Here is a 19,699-nt window from a genome sequence, read left to right as displayed (position 1 = left end):
GCCTTGAACTCAGGGCCTGAGCACTGTCCTTGGGTTTTTCTCAAGGCTAGAGCTCTACCACCTGAGTCACAGCACCACTTGTGGCTTTTTCTATGTATGTGGTACTGAGGAATCGAATCCAGGGGCCACACTCCTGGCCCTTGTGTTCTAACATCTTAACCCTTTCCTGATCTCACAGCTCAAAGTTCCCTACAGGCAAGGCCTGAGAGCATTTACAGCCAGGCTTAGATCGGATTGCCCTGCCTACTCCAAATCCATCCACCCATACCAGGGGTTTTCTGATGGTTCATTGGAGATAAGAGTCTCAAGGAATTTCTTGCCTGGGCTGGCTTTGAACTACGATCCTCAGAGCTCAACCTCCTAAGGAGTTAAGATGACAAGACCTGAGCCCTGGGCACTTGGCTGCATTTCATCATGCACAGTAGTTTATGATTTGCTTGGTCAGGGCATGCTGTAAACCATGGGCATACTTTACGCATGCCCATCTATCATCGTCATGGGAAGCCATCTCATGGAATTCTAGACACGGGAGGAGGCCATGAGACTCTTAAGTTCACAGTGGCACAGCTGGCAAGAAGCCAGGCTTCACATCCACATTCACGTCTTCTAGCTCCGTTTTGAACTCTTTCAACTCCCCCCACCCACTCCCCAGCCTTCTAGAAGGATAAAGGGGCCTGGGGTGCAGGCGGGGTGCATTCAAATGTCCAAAAGTGAGAATGGTTACCCTCCTGAGTGTACTCCAGGTTTTCTATGTGAGCGAGGGCTGTAAAGCAGCCACTTTGACAACCTGAGGACAGGCATTACCTGCCACCAGCCGCAGGTGGCAGTATAGGCAAGAAAAAAATCATTTATCAGCATGCTTCTACTTAAGGTTTGAGATGTGTGGCAAATTGGATGTACCTGTCCGTGGATTTGACCTTTCCCACTGCTTTTTTTTTTTTTCCCCTTTTGGCCATTTCTGGGGCTTGAACTCAGGGTGTGGGCATTGTCTCTGGGCTTTTGTGCTCAACAAGACAGTGCACTACCACTCTGAGCCACAGCTCCACTTCTAGCTCTTTGTGGGTTTTTTTGGAGCTAAAATGACAACTACGAGCCCATAGGCTTGGCTACCTTATCTGTCCTCCTGTCTACTCAGGAGGCTGAGATCTGACGATTATGGTTCAAAGCCAGCCTGAGCAGGAAAGTCCATATGAGACTCTTATCATCCGAAAATCCCAAGTGGCACTGTGACTCAAAGTGGTAGAACTGTAGCCTTGAGCAGAAAAAAGCTCAGGACAGCATTCAGCCTGAGTTCAAGCTCTACAGCCCACCAAGAAAAACAAAAAAAAATTGCTCAGAGCACTGAGGCTTCTAGTTAACCGGAAACCGGAAGAAAATTAAAATCACCCAAACACACATTTGATTTGTAAATTTGTTTACTTATTTTTTTTAAAAAAAAGGTATAGGAAACAAAAGGCTAGCTAACAATATCTACATCAATAAATTATTTCCAGGTAGAAATTGGTTAATCCACAGGAAGCAATCCTCTAAAATGGACTAAGGCTGTGACTGATAGGAACTCTTGTTGACTTCTCCCCTCTGAGCAATGGAGGATCCAGCACCAGACATGCTCCACAATGAGTTAGACTGGCCTACAATTAAGCAGGTGAACACAGATGCTGTGATGGCTCACGTCTGTCATCCTAGCTGCTCAGGAGGCTGAGATCTGAGGATCATGGTTCAAAGCCAGCCAGGGCAGGAAAGCCCATGAGACTCTTATCTCCAATGAACGACCTCAAAAGAAAAAAAAAAAGCCAGGAGAGATCTGTGCCTCAATTGTAGAATGCTAGCCTTGCCCCCCCCCCGAAAAAAAAATAAAAATAAATCTCAAAAACAGCGCCTAGGTCCTGAGTTCAAGCCCCAGGACAACACACACACACACACACACACACACACGCACAAATTGTCACTCTAAAGCAGAAGTAACAAATAAACTGAATCCAAGGCTTATGGCCATTCTGTGATGAGCCATTCAACTCTCTCTCCTATCGAGAGCCACTCCATATCAAAAGCCAGGCTTGAAATTCACGTAGCCATGAACCATCAAGACTAGATATGAACTCCAGCTGAAATCCATCCTCTCGGCCTCGTGACTGGCACAAGGCCACTTAGGAAATTGGAAGGTGGTGATGTCCAGGGAAATCCATTCTCTGTGGCTTCCTCCAGGGAATCCTCTCTTCTTTGAGGGTTCTGGTTAGGGAACCTCTTTGGCAGGCCCCAGTGGCCTGATTTGTGTATCTCAGCCAAGTCTCTAGAAGGATATTGAAGTTATTCTGCTGGCTTCTCTGGCTGTTGGGTCTCCAGCAAGGGAATTTCTGTGTCTCTGTGGCTTGCATCCCGTGGATGAGGATGAGAAAAGGTATAAGGTTCACTATCTGACTCTGGAGCCGCAGAAGGGGGAGCCTCTTCACTGCTCAACTTTGTAGTTGGGGCCCTGGAGCCAATGGGGGGTGGAGAGGGGGGACAGTCCCCCATTGGACCCTGGAAAGGCCGGTAGGTATCGACCTCTGGTCGGAGAATGGACCCGTTGGGTCCTTCCTGTAACAAATGTCCATAGACCATGCAATCGTCAATGACGGCATACACGTGAGAGTCGTTATCCATCCGTCCTTTCGGGAACTTTCTAGGCTGCCTTGGCATCTGGGTGTTGATGTTGCCATTGTAGATGCCCACCACCGGGCCTTTGCCGACCTTCTTTTTCCTGTGTGTTACAAAGGGCACAAGAAAGAAAGGAGGGGCTGAGCTTAGTGGTAAAGTGCTCGCCTAGCCTACATGAAGCCCTGGGTTCGATTCCTCAGTACCACATACACAGAAAAAGTGGGAAGTGGTGTCTGTGGCTCAAGTGGTACAGTGCTAGCCATGAATAAAAAGAAGCTCTCAGGGACAGTGCCCAGGCCCTGAGTTCAAGCCCCACGACCAACCAAAAGAATGGATAAATAAATAAAATAAATGTTGGTGGAGGGAATGGATGGTAGGGGGAAGTCAGCGGATTGAGAGGCTAGAAAGGGAAAGTGAATACTTAATATATCTAGGATATGGATATGAGGAAATATTACACCAGGCACAGCCAGGGCGAGGAGACATTCTGCTTACTTTTTCTTCACCAAGCAAATGACGAGTAGAAGGACAGCAAGCAACACAATTCCACCTCCAACCACGGCGACAATGACCAGCGGCAGGTCTAGAAACAGAGACCCAGGGACGAAAGTGAGGAAGAGGCGAAAGATGAGGGCGGAACTTTCGGGACTTCAAGATACCACTGCCAGCCATTTCTCCTGCCCACTCACACAGACACACACACACACACACACACACACACACACAACTCCTCCTATTCCTTCTGCATCTGGACTGACACTGTGTCTACTTTGACCATGACTTTGAAGACTGCCAACTTTCTACCTAATATATATATATAATATATTATGTATTATAATTATATATAATATATAATTTTATATTATATATATATTTTGGGGGTCACAGGGCTTGAACTCGGCTTGGGTGCTGTCTCTGAGCTCTTCAGCTCAAGGCTACCACCCTACCCTTGAGCCAAGCCCCACCTCCCATTTACTAGAGGTTCATTGGAGATAAGAGTCGCAGGTCCTTTTGTGCCCAGGCTGGCTTTGAACCTTGATCCTCAGCTCTCAGCCTCCTGAGTAGCTAGGATGACAGGCGTGAGCCACTGTGCCTGGCTATTTCTGAAAGCTCTTTATGGTCCTTACCTATGGTTCTTGGGGTAAGAGTCACCCAGAAGAGGAGATTGAGCTGCTTGCTGTTCAGAGGGCTGCAGTTAGAAATGTTGACCCAGAAGCTGTGACGGTAGAGTCTAGGTTTGGGCAGCACATCATCTTCCAGGCTGAAGATTTCCTCTGCCCGGCTTTGCTGTTCTTGAATGATCATGAATGCCCGCCCGGATTGGCACACCACACCAGAGCGTTCCCGGTAGAAAGTCAGATAGGCTTCTTGTTCCCTAGGTACACTGACATTCCAGGACACGGATGAGAGAGCTGGCATGCCTCTATCCCAGTTAGGAGTCCTCAAGTAAATTTTGCTTGTTGTATCTGGGGTCACCGTGAAAATTCCTTCCTCTGTAGGAAAAGGAGAAGGAGGAGGAGGAGGAGGAGGAGGAGAGGAAGAGAGAGAGAGAGAGCAAAGGAAGGGATGACATTGTCTAAAAAAAAAGGAAATGAATTCTCCAAGAGCTGGTGGTTCGGGCCTGTAAATTTAGCTACTTGGATGGCTGAGATCTGAAGATAGTGGTTCAAAGCCAGCCCAGGCAGAAAAATTCCCCCTGAGTCTGTTGTTTCCAATCAACCACTCAGAAACTGGAAATGGACTTATGGTTCAAAGTGGTAGAGTGCTAGCCTTGAGCAAAAGAGCTCAGGGACAGTGCCCAGGCCATGAGTTCAAGTCTTACGACTAACAGAAAAAATGTACTTATTTCCTATGTTATGAAACTATAACCCATATAAACCAGAACCTTTATAATAACAATACATATACACATATACATAAAGGTGAATTCAAGCCCCACAATGGACAAAAAAGAAAGGAAGGAAGGAAGGAAAGCAGGAAGAAAGAGGAAAGAAAGAGAATCAGCCTTCTGTCCTATCCTTCTCTCTAAATTTGCACGTTTCTTTTCTCTCTTTTCTTTTCTTTTTTTTGTGGGTCATGGAGCTTGAACTTGGCCTGGGCACTGTCTCTGAGCTCTTCAGCTCAAGACTACGGCCCAACCCCTGGGCCTAGGCATTGTCCCTGAGCTCTTCAGCTCAAGGCCACCACCCTACCCTTGAGCCAACCCCTACTTCCTGTTTTCTAGAGGTTCCTTGGAGATTAAAGTCTCAGATCCTTTTGTGCCTGGGCTAACTTTGAACCTGGTTTTCTCTTTCTTTCTTTCTTTCTTTCTTTCTTTCTTTCTTTCTTTCTTTCTTTCTTTCTTTCTTTCTCTTTCCTTGGTCTTGGGGCTTAAACTCTGGGCCTGGGCTCTGTTCCTGAGCTCTTCAGCTCAAGGTTACTACCCTATCCCTTGAGCCACAGCGCTACTTCCAGTTTTCTGGTGGTTCAGTGGAGATTAAAACCTCACGGGACTTTGGTGCCTGGGCTGGCTTTGAACCGCGATCGTCAGATCTCAGCCTCTTGAGTAGCTAGAATAACAGGCATGAGCTATTGGCACCTGGCTTAAATTCACAACTTTCTTCAGGGACTCCTAAAATGCTCAAAAGGAGGAAGGCTAAGGTTGGGGGGCGAGGGGAGTGAGAAGAGGTAGGTAGGAAGCCCTCTCTTACCTTTTAAGTTTGGTATAAAGGACACAGTAAGGCCCTGGATGGAGCTATCTTGCAGGAAGTTAGAGGTAAACGTACGAAGAGTCACAGAACTGTTCTCTTTCACCCGGATCTGTTCAATGGAGCCACCAGGACAAAAATAACCAAAGTCATGGCTGGCCAGGGCACTGCCCACAAGGTAGCTGAAGCTGGTATTGCAGGCTCTGTCTTGTGTGTGTTGCTGCAGCTTCTGGGCTGGCACGAGAACCAAGCTGAGCTGGTCCTTGGGTACCAGAAGCTTCCAGGAAAAATCATGGAGTTCTACTGGTAGCTGCAGGACATAGTCCGGGACCCGCAGAGAATAGGATTTCTTGAGGCAATATCGGTAGTCCAGACAACCTGGAACAGAAGATGTATGGTACCCACATGTAGAAGAGACCAAAACAACGCCATCCACCCACACCTCTCCTCTCCCAAGCCAGCCTCAGGCTGGCCTGCTTTGTGTTTTTTCTCTCTTCTCTCACTTGTGGCATCTTCCTTAGTGGTTGTTGGTTTGTTTGCCAGTCCTGGGGCTTGAACTCAGGGTCTGAGCACTGTCCTTGGGCTTTCTCAAGGCTAGAGCTCTACCACTTGAGCCACAGCACCACTTCCAGTTTTTGAAGTGGTTCACTGGAGACCAGAGTCTCAGGGACTTTCTTGCCCCAGCCGGCCCTGAACCCTGATCCTTAGATTTCAGCCTCCTGAGTAGCTAGGATGACAGCCATGAGCCACTGTCCCTGGCTCACATCAGATGATTTCTCATCTACCTATGATACATCGAGAAGAAGACTAGGGCAGAAAGGAGAGACGAGAGCACAGGGCAGGGCATACTTATAATTTTCTCTGCATTCACCCACAGGCGAGTCAGGTTATCACAAAGGAAGGATATGGTGTGTTTGGAGCCAGCCATCAAAGTCACATTGGTACTGCAGGTCCGAGATTCTAGACACACAAAGCAGCCAGGGACAAACTTGCGGCCGTGTTTGAGCAGTCGAGGCTCAATGGTGAGCGACATGCTTCGTTCTTGACGCAAGTCAATCACGTAGGTTTTGTCTGAAAACACGAACAAAGGTGTCAAGAGGCGATGGGGCCACAAACAAAGACATGTGACATTGATATCCCTCGGTTCAACTCCTTAAAGAGAATGAAGAGAAAATAAAGACAAGTAATCTGGGCACGGTGGCTCACGCCTGTCATCCTAGCTACTCGGGAGGCTGAGATCTGAGGATCGCGGTTCAAAGCCAGCCCAGGCACAAAAAGGACCTGAGACTCTTATCTCTAATGAACCTCTAGAAAACAGGCAGTGGGGCTTGGCTCAAGGGTAGCCTTGAGCTGAAGAGCTCGGGGACAGCGCCCAGGCCGAGTTCAAGCTTCAGCTCCCACAAAAATAAATAAGTAAAACAAAACCCTCCTTCAGGGCTATTTGGGAGAGTCCATTCTTCACAGGCAGGAGTCCTGGAGGAGCTGGGTGTGCCCTCTGAACTCACACCCCTCCCTCAGGGGGAAGTAAGAATCAGGAGCTGACCCACTTCTTACATAACCCAGTGAGGCATCTCAGAGCAAGTGCCACCTTAAAGATGGTACCCCAGGGCTGTATGACCTCACCCCAGTCCTTGCTCCCACACAATGTTCATTCAAGGCTCATCTCAGGGTGGTGTGTGTGTGTGTGTGTGTGCACGCCTGTCAGTACTAGGTCTTGAACTCAGGCCCTTATGCTCTCACTTTGCTTTAACACTCAGGTATGATTTTTCCCCCCTTCTCTAAGCTGGCACTCTACCAACCGAGCCTTTTTTTTCCCCAGTTGTCTTTGGGCTCCTTAATAGGGAAAAAAAAAGAGTCTCATGGATTTCTTTGCCTGGACTGGCTTTGAACCAAGACCCTCCAGATCTCAACCTCCTGAATAGCAAGGGTGACAGGTGTGAGCCATTGGTATCTCCCTCCCACCTTTTTTTTTTTTTTTTTTTGGTGGGTCATGGGGCTTGAATTCAGGACCTGGGCGCTGTCCCTGAGCTCTTCAGCTCAAGGCTCTACCACGTGAGCCACAGCACCACTTCAGGTTTTCTGGTGATTCATTGGAAATTAGAATCTTATGGACTTTCCAGCCTGAGCTGGCTTTGAACTGAGATCCTCAGATCTCTGAGTAGCTGGGATTGACAGGCGTGAGCCACCGGCACCTGGCTCCGCCCCTTTTTTCTTATTATACTAAAAGTAAATAAAGGCATGCCAGGTATTCACCAAGAAGCCTGACAGCCTGTCTTGTTGCCTAGCAACCAACTCCCTGATATTGTGTACAAGGTCCAAAGTCTAAATGTCCTTTTAAGTCCACAGGTAAGACACTGGCAGATGCCTCCCCCTGGTACCTGGGATGCAAAGAAGGAAGAAAGGAGGAGAAGAGGAGGAGAATGGGAGACAATCTTATCTACCTTAGGGGACTGTGGTTCAAAACCAGCCTGGGCTGAGACTCTCTCATCGCCAATGAACCACCAGAAAACTGGAAGTGGTGGAGTGCTAGCTTTGAGTAAAAGAGCTCAGGGTCAGTGCCTGGCCCAGGACCAGCATGAGAGAGGGAGAGAGAAGAGAAAAGTTTGAATTTGGGGGGGCTCACTTACTGCTGTCGTTCTGTGGATGTTGAACCAAAACTTGAAACTGTAACCTGAGGATGCCAGGACTTTGAACGTCTTGATCACAGCCCTGTAGGGAGAGGTTGAAATTTCCTGCCATGTTCCCAGGTTGTTTATCTCCCAGCTTGAACACCTCCGGGTTGGTAGTAGATCCGGGGATATAGTATTCCACTCTCTCCTCCTTCCTCGCACAGTTGGAGACGCTGAAGTTGAGGAAGGAGACGCTGGCTCGCAGATGTGCAGGAATGACAAACTGCCATGTCATGAGCTCGTCCTCAGGGAAGGCGTCGGGGTAATTAGCAGACATCAAAGTAGCTGAGCCCTCACCCTCGAAGACAGATTCAATAATGCACAGGCCTGGGAAAAGGGAGTCCACACCAGGAAAGCAAGAAAAAAGAGAGTGGGGATCACTGGTTATCTGTGGTATATTAGATGGAAAGATGAATTTGTTACAGGGCTTGGTGGCACAAACTTGTCATCAGAGCGACTCAGGAGGCTGAGATCTGAGGATCGCGGTTCAAAGCCAACCCCGGGGACAGAAAAGTCCCCATGAGATTCTTCTTTCCAATGAACCGCTCAAAAACTGTGGCTCAAAATGGTAGGGTGGCTAACCTTGAGCAGAAAGAGGCTCAGGGACAGCGCCCAGGCCCCGAGTTCAAGCCCCACAACCCACCAAAGGAAAAAAAAAAACAAGATGATTCCAAACTGGGTACCAGTGACTCAACACCTGTCATCCTCACTATTCAGGACGCTGAAATCCTAAGGATCCCGGTTCAAAGCCAGCGTGAGGAGGGCAGACTCTCATCTCCAATTGTTCAAATGCGAGTCTTGAGCAAGAAGGTGTCCAGGCCCTGAGTTTAAGCCCCAGAACCAGCACTTGGGCTCATACACACACACACACACACACACACACACACACACACACACACACACACACACACACACACACGGCTCTCAAGAGCCCACAGGATGGTAAAATGCAGTATGATAGGAAAGAAGAGATGAGCTTTCTAAATCGTTTATTGGAAATAAAAGTCTCACAGACTTTTCAGCCTGGGTTGGCTTCGAACCACAATCCTCAGATCTCAGCCTCCTGAGTAGCTGGGATGGCAGGTGGGAGCCACCCATGCTCAGCCAGGATTACCTGACGTTCATTATCAGCTTCCCAGCACAAGAAGCCTGATGATTGAAAAGATGGCAGCGGGGGAGGAGAGGGTGTTCTCACGTTTTATAGCTGATCGATTGGCGATGCTGAAGCCCGAAGTGTTTCTGGAGTGGAACCAGGGAAGCTGTAAAGCCACTTTCACCCCCTCCTGCATCTTGACCCGTGACACAGTGCCGTTACTGCAGAAGGTTCCAATCTGGACAGGAATGGCATCAATGCAGCCGCTGATGGAATATGCAAGTCCATCCTGGCATTTCTCCCCAGGCCCAATCTGCCTCAGACGGGGCAGATAGAACTGCAGCTCCAATCCAATGCTCTTATGAGCTTTCACGTCCCAGATGAAAGTTCTGTTGAGTCTGGGTAATTCTGATGTCGAGGGTTGAAGTCGAACTTCCCCAAAAGGACACAGGCCTGACATGCAATCTGCAATGAAGCCACAAAAACATTTTTAATTCTTTTTTTTTTTTGGTCAGTGGAAGGACTTGAACTCAGGGCCTGGGTGCTGTCTCTGAGCTCTTCAGCTCAAGGCTAGTACTGCACCATTGGAGCCCCAGATCTACTTCTGTTTTTTTTTTAATTTTGGGGTGGTTCCTTAGGGATGAGTCTCATGAACTCTCCTGAGCCTGGGCTCACTTTGAACCTTGATCCTCAGATCTCAGGAACTCAGGGCCCGAGCACTGTCCTTAGACTTTCTCAAGGCTACAGCTCTACCATTTGAGCCTCAGCACCACTTCCAGCTTTTTCGATGTATATGGTACCAAGGAATTGAACCCGGGTCTTCGTGCATGCTAGGCAAGCACTCTACCACTAGGCCAAGTTCCTGGCCCAGGATGGGGTCTTTGAACTTCTCCTTTCTTTCTTTCTTTCTTTCTTTCTTTCTTTCTTTCTTTCTTTCTTTCTTGTCTGAGCTGTCTATGAATCATTATCTAATGAATTTTAGCCAATTAAGTAGCTGGGATCACAGGCAAGAATCATTCATCTTGGGGCTGGGAGTTTGGCCTAGTGGTTAAAGTGCTTGCCTAGCATGCATGAAGACCCGGGTTCGATTCCTCGGTACCACATACATAGAAAAAAGCCAGAAGTGGTGCTGAGGCTCAAGTGGTAGAGCTCTAGCCTTGAGAAAGTCCAAGGACAGTGCTCAGGCCCTGAGCTTAAGCCCAGGACTGGCAATAAATAAATAAATAAATAAATAAAATAAAACATATATTTACCTTTAAAAAAAAAAAAGAATCATTCATCTTGTCTGGTTCTTACAAGGTGTCCGTTTTGTTTTGCTAGTCCTGGGGCTTGAACTCAGGGTCTGGGCACTGTCCCTGAGCTTCTTTGTGCTCAAGGCTAGCACTCTACCACTTGAGCCACAGCACTACTTCTGGCTTTCTCTGTGTATGTGGAATCAAACCCATCAAACCCAGGGCTTTGTGCATGCTAGGCAAGCACTCAAGCCACATTCTTAGCACCCCCCCCATTCTTTTATTTTTTATTTTTTTATTTTTATTTTTTATTTTTTTTGCCAGTCCTGGGCTTGAGCTCAGGGCCTGAGCACTGTCCTTGGACTTTCTCAAGGCTAGAGCTCTACCACTTGAGCCTCAGCACCACTTCCGGCTTTTTTCTAGTATGTGGTACCGAGGAATCGAACCCACGGCTTCATGCATGCTAGGCAAGCACTTTAACCACTAGGCCAAACTCCCGGCCCCCCATTCTTTTATTTTAGGCTGGCTTTGAACCACAATTCTCAGATCTCAAGCTTGCTGAGAAGCTAGAGTGACAGGTGTGAGCGCTGAAATGCCAAATATTGGGCTGGAAAGAGCAGGGAGAGTGGTTCAGAACCGATGTCGTGCAGACACCTCACGTGAACTCACCAATGTTCTTCTGGATTTCCAGGACAAAATGCTTCTCTGGATCCGGGCAGCTGAAGAGAACGGTTACTTTCTCTCCAGCTTTGATAAGCAACGAGGTCATCTGCTTTCGCGTCACCAGGATGTAACAGGGTCTTCCAGGAAGAGCTGGGGTCCCCTGCTTTATGAGAACTGTCATGCCACTTCCTGGGGGGACCACGATCTCAGAAGCATCTGAAGGAGAGAAGAAAGAGGGAAGGAGACGAGAAAAAGGGAAGGAAGGAGGGGAGGAAAGAGGGAGGGAGGGAGAGATGGGAAGGAAGAGTGGAAGGAGGAAAGGAAAGGAGAGAGAAGGATGGAAGGGAGGGAGGGAAGATGGAAGGAGAGGAAAAGGGGAGGGAGGGGAAAGAAGAGGAGGGAAAGAAAGAAGGAAAGAAGGGAGAGAAGAAAAGAGAGAGGGAGGGATGGGGATAGAGAGGGGGAAGGAAAAAGGAAGGCAGGAGGGAGGAGGGAAGGAAAAGAAAGAGGAGGGGAGAGAAGAAAGTATGGAAGGAGAAAGAAGGGAAGGAAGGAAGGAAGGAAGGAAGGAAGGAAGGAAGGAAGGAAGGAAAAAAGGAAGGAAAGAAGGAAGGAAAGAAGGAAGGAAGGAAAAATGATATGAGCAGGAAGACCACATCTGGCAAAGACACTAATATTATTCAGATTGTGAGTGTGTGTGAGTGTGAGTGAGTGTGTGTGTGTGTGTGCTGAGCGCATTTGCTCAAGGCTAGCACTTTGAGCCACAGCTCTACATTCTATTTCCCTCCCCACCCCTTCTCCCCTTCTCTGGAGATCAGAGTTTCCTGGACTTTCCTGCCCAGGCTAGCTTTGAACTGTGATCCTCAGATCTCAGTTTCCCTGAGTAGCTAAGATGACGGGCGTGAGACACCAGGGCCCAGCTACCAGGCTGGATTTCTGAGTCAGCCAATTCTCTCCAGTCTCCCCTGCCTGGGGTTCCATCTCTCCTTATTAGGCCATCTTCATCCATCCGGCCTCCAGAGGGAATTTCCATTGGTTTTTAATCATATTCATTATTCTCGCCTCTGTCACGGGCTTGTCTCTGTTAGTTCCCATCTCTGCTGTCTTATTTCTGGGCAACTTCAGATCCTAGATCATGTTATTATGAGAAAACAAGAGCAAAGGGAATTCTGGGAATTCCATCTTTCTCTCTCTCCCTCTCCCCCATATCTCTCCCTCTCCCCCCCTCCACCACCGCCCCAATACACACACAAAGAAAACCTGTCCAGGCCTCAATGACTAAGAGACAGAGTCTCATCTTCTATGCAAGCCCAGGGAATGATACATAAGGATTTAAACAGATCTAATCCTGCCCAAGAATTCCAAGAGGAACCACCAACATTTTTTTTCCTTAAAAATGGATGCAGGGGAGGGGAGGAAGGGGGAGGAGAAGGAAGGAAATGTGCACATCTGGCATCGTTTCAAATTCAACTGGAAGTGTAGTTTGAAGTCCAAAGATCCCTAGAACTTGAAATGTTTGGCCACTGCGATTCCCTTATGTGCTTTCCAGATAGTGTCCAGAAAGCAGGCTTGGTTGTTTGTTTGGCTGGTGTTCTACCATTTGAACCATGCCCCCAGCCTGGCTTTTTGCTGGATAATTAGAAATGGGCTCTCTTGTTCTCTCTCATATTTTTTGCTCCCTCCCTCCCTTCCTTCCCTTTCTCCCTCCCCTCCCCTCTTGCCAGTCCTAGGGCTTGAACTCAGGGCCTAGGCACTGTCCTTGAGCTTTCTCAAGGCTAGCACCCTACCACTTGAGTCCCAGCACCACTTCCAGCTTTTTTTCTGCGTATGTAGTACGGAGGATTCGAACTCAGGGCTTCGTGCATGCTAGGCAAACACTCTACCACTAGGCCACATTCCCGGCCTCTCTCTTTTCATGGAAATGAACTCTTAAAACCTTTGCTGTTCAGGTGGACTTCAAGTCAAGCTCCTCAGAACTCAGCCTCTCCAGAAGTGGCTCAGATTACAGACACTACAGCCTCAGCCCTGGGTGTCATTTGTGTTCTGACAAGATAAGCCGTAGCCCAAGAGGTTTCACCCAAGGCTCAAGTGTGTGATAAGATCTCCAATGTCTTCCAGGCCACTTGTGGCCTCCACTTTTCAGCAAGGATGAAGGGCCAGAGCCCAGCTGGACAGAGACCCAGCATATGTTCTGGTTTCACAGAACTGGCACAGTCCAGATCTGACTTACATCCAGTCTCTGGGTCACCAGGAGAATGGCAGCCCTCAAAGCATACTGGGTATTCCTGCCTACATCTTCCTCGTAGTTGACTGCAATAGGAAAGTGGTTTAAAACCTGTCTAGTCAGTTCCTTGGCTTAGAGGAAGAGTGTGTGTGTGTGTGTGTGTGTGTGTGTGTTATTTTATCGTTTGTCCTGGGGCTTGAACTCAGGGCCTGTGCATTGTCCCTGAGCTGCTTTTGCTCCAGCCTGGCGCTCTACCACTTGAACCACAGCTCCACTTTCAGCTTATTTAGGGGGAAGTAGTCGATTGAAGTTTCACAATCCAGGCACGGTGGCTCACACTTATGATCTTGGCTATTCAGTAGGCTGAGATCTAAGGATCATGGTCGGAAGCCAGCCTGCGTAAGAAAGTTTGTGAGATTCTTATCTCCAATAAGCTACTCAGCAAAAGCTGGAATTGGTGGTATCACTCAAAGTGGTAGTGCTCTTAACTTTGAGAACAATGTGGCCCAGGGGACAGCGCTCAGGCCTGGAGTTCAAGCCCCAGTACTGGTCCCCCCCCCCCAAAAAAAATGATAGAATTTCAGAGAGGGCAGAAAAGTGCATCAGACGCTTATTGTCAATGAACCAGCAAAAACCAGGAAGTGGAGGTATGGCTCAAGTGATAGAGTACCATTCTTAAACAGAAAAACAAAACACAACGAAACACTAAGGGACAGAACCCATGCCCCAGTACACACACACACACACACACACACACACACACACACACACACACACACACACAGCAGGAACACCAAATAATAATGTATGAGAGAAGAAATTGGCCCCGTTGTGTATCTCTGTCTAGATGGTGGCTAGCTGGCTGGGAAAGTCTGCTAGGTTAATTACAAGGTTGTGGGTAAGTAATTTGAAACTGTTTGATTGCAGGATCATTTTTTTATAATTCGGAAGGGTCATTAAAGGTACTGACCCTTCGTTAATCATGGAGGCAAAAATGCCTCAACCATGAACCCATCACATTTGAGGGGGGCTTCTTCTTCATCTCCCAAAGCTACATCTAATCTGAGCCTCAATCAAGGACTCTACACGTGCATGCTAGGCAAGCACTCTACCACTGGGCCAAACTCCCGGCCTGTTTTGTTTTTTTTTCTTGATGATTGTGGGGCTTGATCTCAGAGCCTAGGCACTGTCCCTAAGCTCTTTTTTGCTCAAAGCTAATGCTCATCCCTTGAGCCATATCTCTACTGGTTTTTTTTGGTGGTAGTGGTGCTGGTGGTGGGGTTTTTTTGGTAGTTCATTAGAGATAAGAGTCTCACAGAGCCAGGCATGTGGCCTAGTGGTAGAGTGCTTGCCTAGCATGCACAAAGCCCTGGGTTCAATTCCTTGGTACTACATACACGGAAAAAAAACAAAAGTAGTGCTGTGGCTCAAGTGGTAGCGTGCTAGGCTTGAGCAAAAGAAGCTCAGGGACAGTGCCCAAGCCCTGAGTTCAAATCCCAGGAATGTTTTTTGTTTTTCGGGGGTTTTTTTTGTTGTTTTTTTTTTTTAAAAAGAGTCTCATGGGCTTTCCTGTCTGGACTGGCTTTGAACCACAGTCCTCAGATCTCAGTCTTCTGAGTAGCTAGGCCTGAGTAAACCAGTGCTGGGCTTTCACTTCATTGTTTTGGATTTCTTCTGCATGGCTAACCCATAGAGAACCTCCCCCACCAGCCCCTCAAAAAATAATAATAAAAAAAACAAGCAGGTATGTGGGCAGCCTGGCAGCATTTGAGTGAGCCCCTAAGGGCTGAGAAGTCAGCCAGAGCACACCTCAGTGAGTAGCAGAGAGGCAGCCGTGTGACTCAGCTCAGGCCCATGTGTGGGTTGTGAGGGATGGGGGAGGGGAGACTCATCTCTCCCCCACCAACCCTCCCCCCCCCCCACAGCCCAGGTGCCAGGTATACATTCCAGAAGAAGGCCAGCAGCTTGAATCTGAACCCTTCCTCCCCTCCTCTCTCTCTTTCTCTCTCTCTCACACACACGCCTCATTTTTTTCTGTCTAGTCACATTCTTGGAAGAGGCAGAGACAAAGACAGCAAGAATGGGGCCATTTATTCCCCCCCCCACACACACACAGTTAGTGTCTTAGTGACTCATGGAAAGACAAACCCACTTTTTTTTTTGGGGGGGGGGAGTCAGTCGTGGGGCTTGAATTCTGGGCCTGGGCACTGTCCCTGAGCTTCTCAGCTCAAGGCTACCACCTTACCCCTGGAGCCACAGTGCCACTTTCTATTTCCTAGATAAGAGTCTCAGGTCCTTTTATGTCCAGGCTGGCTTTGAACCTTGATCCTCAGATCTCAGCCACCTGAGTAGCTAGGATAACAGGCGTGAGCCCAGGACTGGCAAAAGAAAAACAAAACACTTTAGCCAGGCACCGTGGCTCATTCCTAGAACCCTAGCTACGTAGGAGGCTGAGATCTGAGGATGGCAGTTTCAAGCCAGTCCCAGCATGAGCAAGTCCAGGAGACTCTCATCTCCAATGAACCAGTAGAACTCTCTGTCTTTCTCTCCCCTTTCTCTCACCCTTCCCCTCCTCTTTCTCTCTCCCTCTTTTTCTCTTTCTCTCCCTCCTTTCTTTTTTTTTCTCTCTCTCTACCTCCTTCTCTACCTCCTTCCCTCCTTCCTTTTCTCTCCGTTCCCCCTTCTCTGTCTCTGACTGTCACACACACACACACACATACACATACACGTGCATATATATTTTTTTTCCCTCTCTTCCTAAATCACTTTTTTTTTTTTTGCCAGTCCTGGGACTTGAACTCAAGGCCTGAGAGCAGTCCTTGGACTTTTCTCAAGGCTAGAGCTCTACCACTTGAGCCACAGCACCACTTCTGGCTTTTTTCTATATATGTGGTTCCAAGGAATTGAACCCAGGTCTTCGTGCATGCTAAGCAAGCACTCTACCACTAGGCCAAACTCCCGGCCCCCCCAAACCACTCTTACTACTCAAGCTATTTTTTTTTTCTGCCAGTTCTATAGTTTAAACTCACAGATTGGGGACTTTCCCTGAGCTTCTCTTGCTCAAAGCCAGTTCTCTGTCACCTGAGCCACAGCGACACTTCTGGCCTTTTCTGTGTATGTGGTTCTGAGGAACTGAACCCAGGGCTTTGCACATTCTAGGCAAGCACTCTACTGCTAAGCCATATACCTATCCTGCCTATTTATTTATTTATTATTTATTTATTTGTCTCCTGAGGGAGTCTTCAAAATGCACTCTAGAGAAAGTACAGCCAGCCTGGTGCCAGGCTCACGCCTGTAAATCCCAGCTACTCAGGAGGTTAAGATCTGAGGACCTTGGTTCAAAGCCAGACTGGTCAAAAAAGCTCATGAGAGTTTTACCTCCAATTAGTTACCCCCCAAAAAAGCCAGAAGTGGCACTAGCTTTGAGCACACAAAGAAAGAAAGAAAGAAAGAAAGAAAGAAAGAAAGAAAGAAAGAAAGAAAGAAAAGAAAAGAAAGAAAGCAAGCAAGCAAGCAAGCAAGCTAGCTCAAGGACCAGTGTCCAGGTTCTGAATTCAAGTCCCGGGACTGGCACACCCCCCCAAAAAAAATCACAACAACCACCACCATATCATTAAATATGCACACAATATTTCAAATGAACCCTCAAAATTCTCCCCTCCCCATTTTCTGTCAGTCCTGGGGCACTGTCCCTGAGCCTGTTAATGCTCAAGGCTAGCACTCCACCACTTGAGCCACAGCACCACTTCCAGCTTTTTCTGTGTATGTGGTACTGAGGAATCGAACCCAGGGCTTCATGCATGCCAAGAAAAGCACTTCTACCACTAAGCCACCTTCCCAGCCCAGAAAGCAGATTCTTTACTACTTTTTACTAGAGGTTCGGATTTTCAGGGACACAGCACCCTAATTCCAACCAGAACACCTGGAAATCCACACTATCCCAACACCAAACACCCCCCCCACCCCACCCCAAGCAATCAAAACCATAATAACCCCACAGGTACGAGGGGGGAGGGGAGGGAGGGGACAGGAGACACATCCCTCTCCTACCATTTCAAAGCAATGATCTTAAATTTCAAGAGAGAGAGATAAAAGCATGGGGGGGGTTGGGGCCGGGGTGGGATGGGGGGGGGGGACTCGGAGCATGTCTGCTGAGCTCAGTTTTTCCCCTCCTCCTCCTCCTCTTCCTCCAGGCTGAGCTCAACCTTTCCCAATCAGGAATGGGGGACCCTCCCACGTGCCCAGCCAGGGCACAGGTCACCCTCAGAGGTGTATATTAGGGGCCAATTTGTTTGGGAGACTCCCCCTTAAAGCCATCAATCCACCCCTGACTGCATTTTGGAGGGGTTGGGGGAGGGGCTGTGGTCCTGAACACCCCCCCCCCCTTTCCCTCCTCTCTCACAGGCCCTGCTACCTCCCTCCCTCTGCCCCTTCACCATCTCTCCCCACACTCAAGGCCACCCTCTCTGGGGAGGCAGAGGGGAAGCCTGCCTCTCCCCCCCCCTCAACTTACCTGTCCTGAGTGCCACAGCCAGGAACAGGCCCCCCAACAGTGCAGTAGTGACCCTGTGGTGAAAGCCAGCCATGGTTTGGGGGGTGCCTCGGCCAGCGTGGGTGAATCCCTGACAAGTTGGCAGGGAGCTGGGAGGCCGGAAGGCCCTGGGTGCCCGGCCTGGCACCCGCTGTGCCCAGCCCTGCCTGGCCAGGCCCTGCCTGGCTCTGCCCTGCCCTGCCTGGCTCACCTGCACGCAGGCGACTCAGGCCCAGACTCCACCCCACAGCTATAGGCCTAGGATTCTTCCTCCCCCTCCTCCTCCCCTCCTCCTCCTCTTCCTGCCTCTGTCACCACTTCTCCCGCCCAGGTGAGAGACTGGTCTCCTCCCTTCTAGGCCCATGATCAGAGTCAGGGGGAAAAAAATACCATTTTTCCTGCCTGGAAAATGGTACCTCATTTTTTTTTTTTAAGGAGAATCATAATTGAAGGCCCATTTGAAACTTGATTTTCTTCTTTTTTCTTTTGAAAACTCTCAGGCCCAGAGTTCAGGCCCCACGACAAACACCACCACCAAAAAAAAAAAAAGCATCTTTTCAGTTGTTCCCTGCAACACTAATGCTGTTTCTTCCTCTGCTGTCTTCATTGCTTAGTTACCACTCTAAGTTCTGGATAGAGTCTGGGATTTATAATTCCAGCTACCACTCCAGAAGTAGAGGTCTGGAGGCCAAAAAAACATAGTGAGAGAGCCGGGAGTTTGGCCTAGTGGTTAAAGTGCTTGCCTAGCATGCATGAAGACCCGGGTTCGATTCTTCGGTACCACATATACAAAAAAGCCAGAAGTGGTGCTGAGGCTCAAGTGGTGGAGCTCTAGCCTTGAGAAAATCCAAGGACAGTGCTCAGGCCCTGAGCTCAAGCCCAGGACTGGCAAAAAAAACAAAACAAAACATAGTGAGAAATACCCCCATCTCAAGCAATCAAGGTAGGGTAGAGTCATGTATACCTGTCATCTCAGCCATGCAAGAAGCCACAGATAGAAAACCAAAGATTCTATCTGAAAAATAGCTAACGCAATGAAGAGCTGTGGATTTGGGGACGTGTGGCTCAAGAAGTAGAGTACTTTTTGCCTAGCAAAAACAAGGCTACACATTCAAACCTCAGTACCACCATCACCACAATAATAATGATGATAATGATAATTAATAATAATAATAATAAGATGTTGGAGCTGCTGTTGCAGGGTAAGGGGGGTGTGGTTGCTAAATGATGCTTGGAACTCAAGGCCCAGGTTTTGTCCCTGAGCTCTTCAGGTCAAGGCTACCACTCTTCCACTTTCAGCACCACTTCCAGTTCTCTGGTGATTTATTGGAGCTAAGGGTCTCCCAAACTTTCCTTCCCCAGGCTGGTTTTGAACTGTGATCCTCAGATCTCAGTCTCCTTGAGTAGCTAGGATGACAGGCGGGAGCCACTATACCTAAAGTAGGTTGCTTACTTTGCTCCGAATTTTGCCCTTGGAATAAACATCTGCCTTGGGCTGGGGTTGGGGTGGGGGGAGTGAGGCTGAGAAGGGGGTACCTGAAAGAATTCAGTCTAGCCCAGCACCATATCAGTTCTTTTATCCCCTCAGGAGGCTGAGATCTGAGGAATGTGGTTCAAAGCCATCCTGGGCAGGAAAGCCAGTGAGATTTTTTGTTGTTTTTAATCTCCAAATAAACTACTCAGGTAAAGTCAGAAGTGGCAGCGTGGCTCAAGTAGTGGAGTGCTAGCCTTTGAGCACAAACATTAAGGGACAGCAAGCACCTAGGCCCTCAGTTCAAGCTCCAGGATTGGCAAAAAAAAAAAAAAAAAAGGAAAAATTACCAAGTGATCTGTGATCTCCACTTCTTTTTCACTTTCCCTAAATTACAACATCCAAGAATCAGATGGACAAGGTGGGGGGGGGGAGGCAAAGCAAAGCTCACTCCGCTCCAGGAATTACCTGGAATAACCAGCCCTCTAGCCC

The 19,699-nt window shown here is 48.4% G+C and overlaps 1 protein-coding gene across 1 annotated transcript; it reads right to left on the bottom strand.

Annotated features, from left to right (window-relative positions):
* Positions 1 to 1,851: 1,851 nt before the first annotated feature.
* Cdcp1 (CUB domain containing protein 1) lies at positions 1,852 to 17,791 on the bottom strand. The gene is made up of 10 exons (XM_090323198.1): positions 17,719 to 17,791; positions 13,212 to 13,291; positions 10,988 to 11,264; positions 9,189 to 9,551; positions 7,952 to 8,320; positions 6,174 to 6,395; positions 5,328 to 5,702; positions 3,765 to 4,130; positions 3,133 to 3,220; positions 1,852 to 2,740 (listed from the first exon to the last, which is right to left on the bottom strand). The coding sequence occupies exons 1-10, from the start codon at positions 17,789 to 17,791 to the stop codon at positions 2,308 to 2,310; spliced, it is 2,646 nt and encodes an 881-aa protein (XP_090179324.1). The 3' UTR covers positions 1,852 to 2,307.
* Positions 17,792 to 19,699: the final 1,908 nt, after the last annotated feature.

This window comes from Megascapheus bottae, chromosome 32, assembly GCF_031878675.1.
Source record: "Megascapheus bottae isolate mThoBot1 chromosome 32, mThoBot2.hap1, whole genome shotgun sequence".
In the NCBI taxonomy this organism is placed as follows: domain Eukaryota; kingdom Metazoa; phylum Chordata; class Mammalia; order Rodentia; family Geomyidae; genus Megascapheus; species Megascapheus bottae.
This window is presented reverse-complemented; position numbering and strand designations above follow the sequence as displayed.

Coding starts and splice junctions, on each gene's coding strand:
- Cdcp1 (XM_090323198.1), bottom strand. CDS start 17,791: ATGGCTGGCTTTCACCACAGGGTCACTACTGCACTGTTGGGGGGCCTG. Junction 6,396..7,951: donor ACATCCACAGAACGACAGCA/GTAAGTGAGCCC, acceptor TCGTGTTTTCAG/ACAAAACCTACGTGATTGAC. Junction 5,703..6,173: donor GAATGCAGAGAAAATTATAA/GTATGCCCTGCC, acceptor CTTCTGTTCCAG/GTTGTCTGGACTACCGATAT.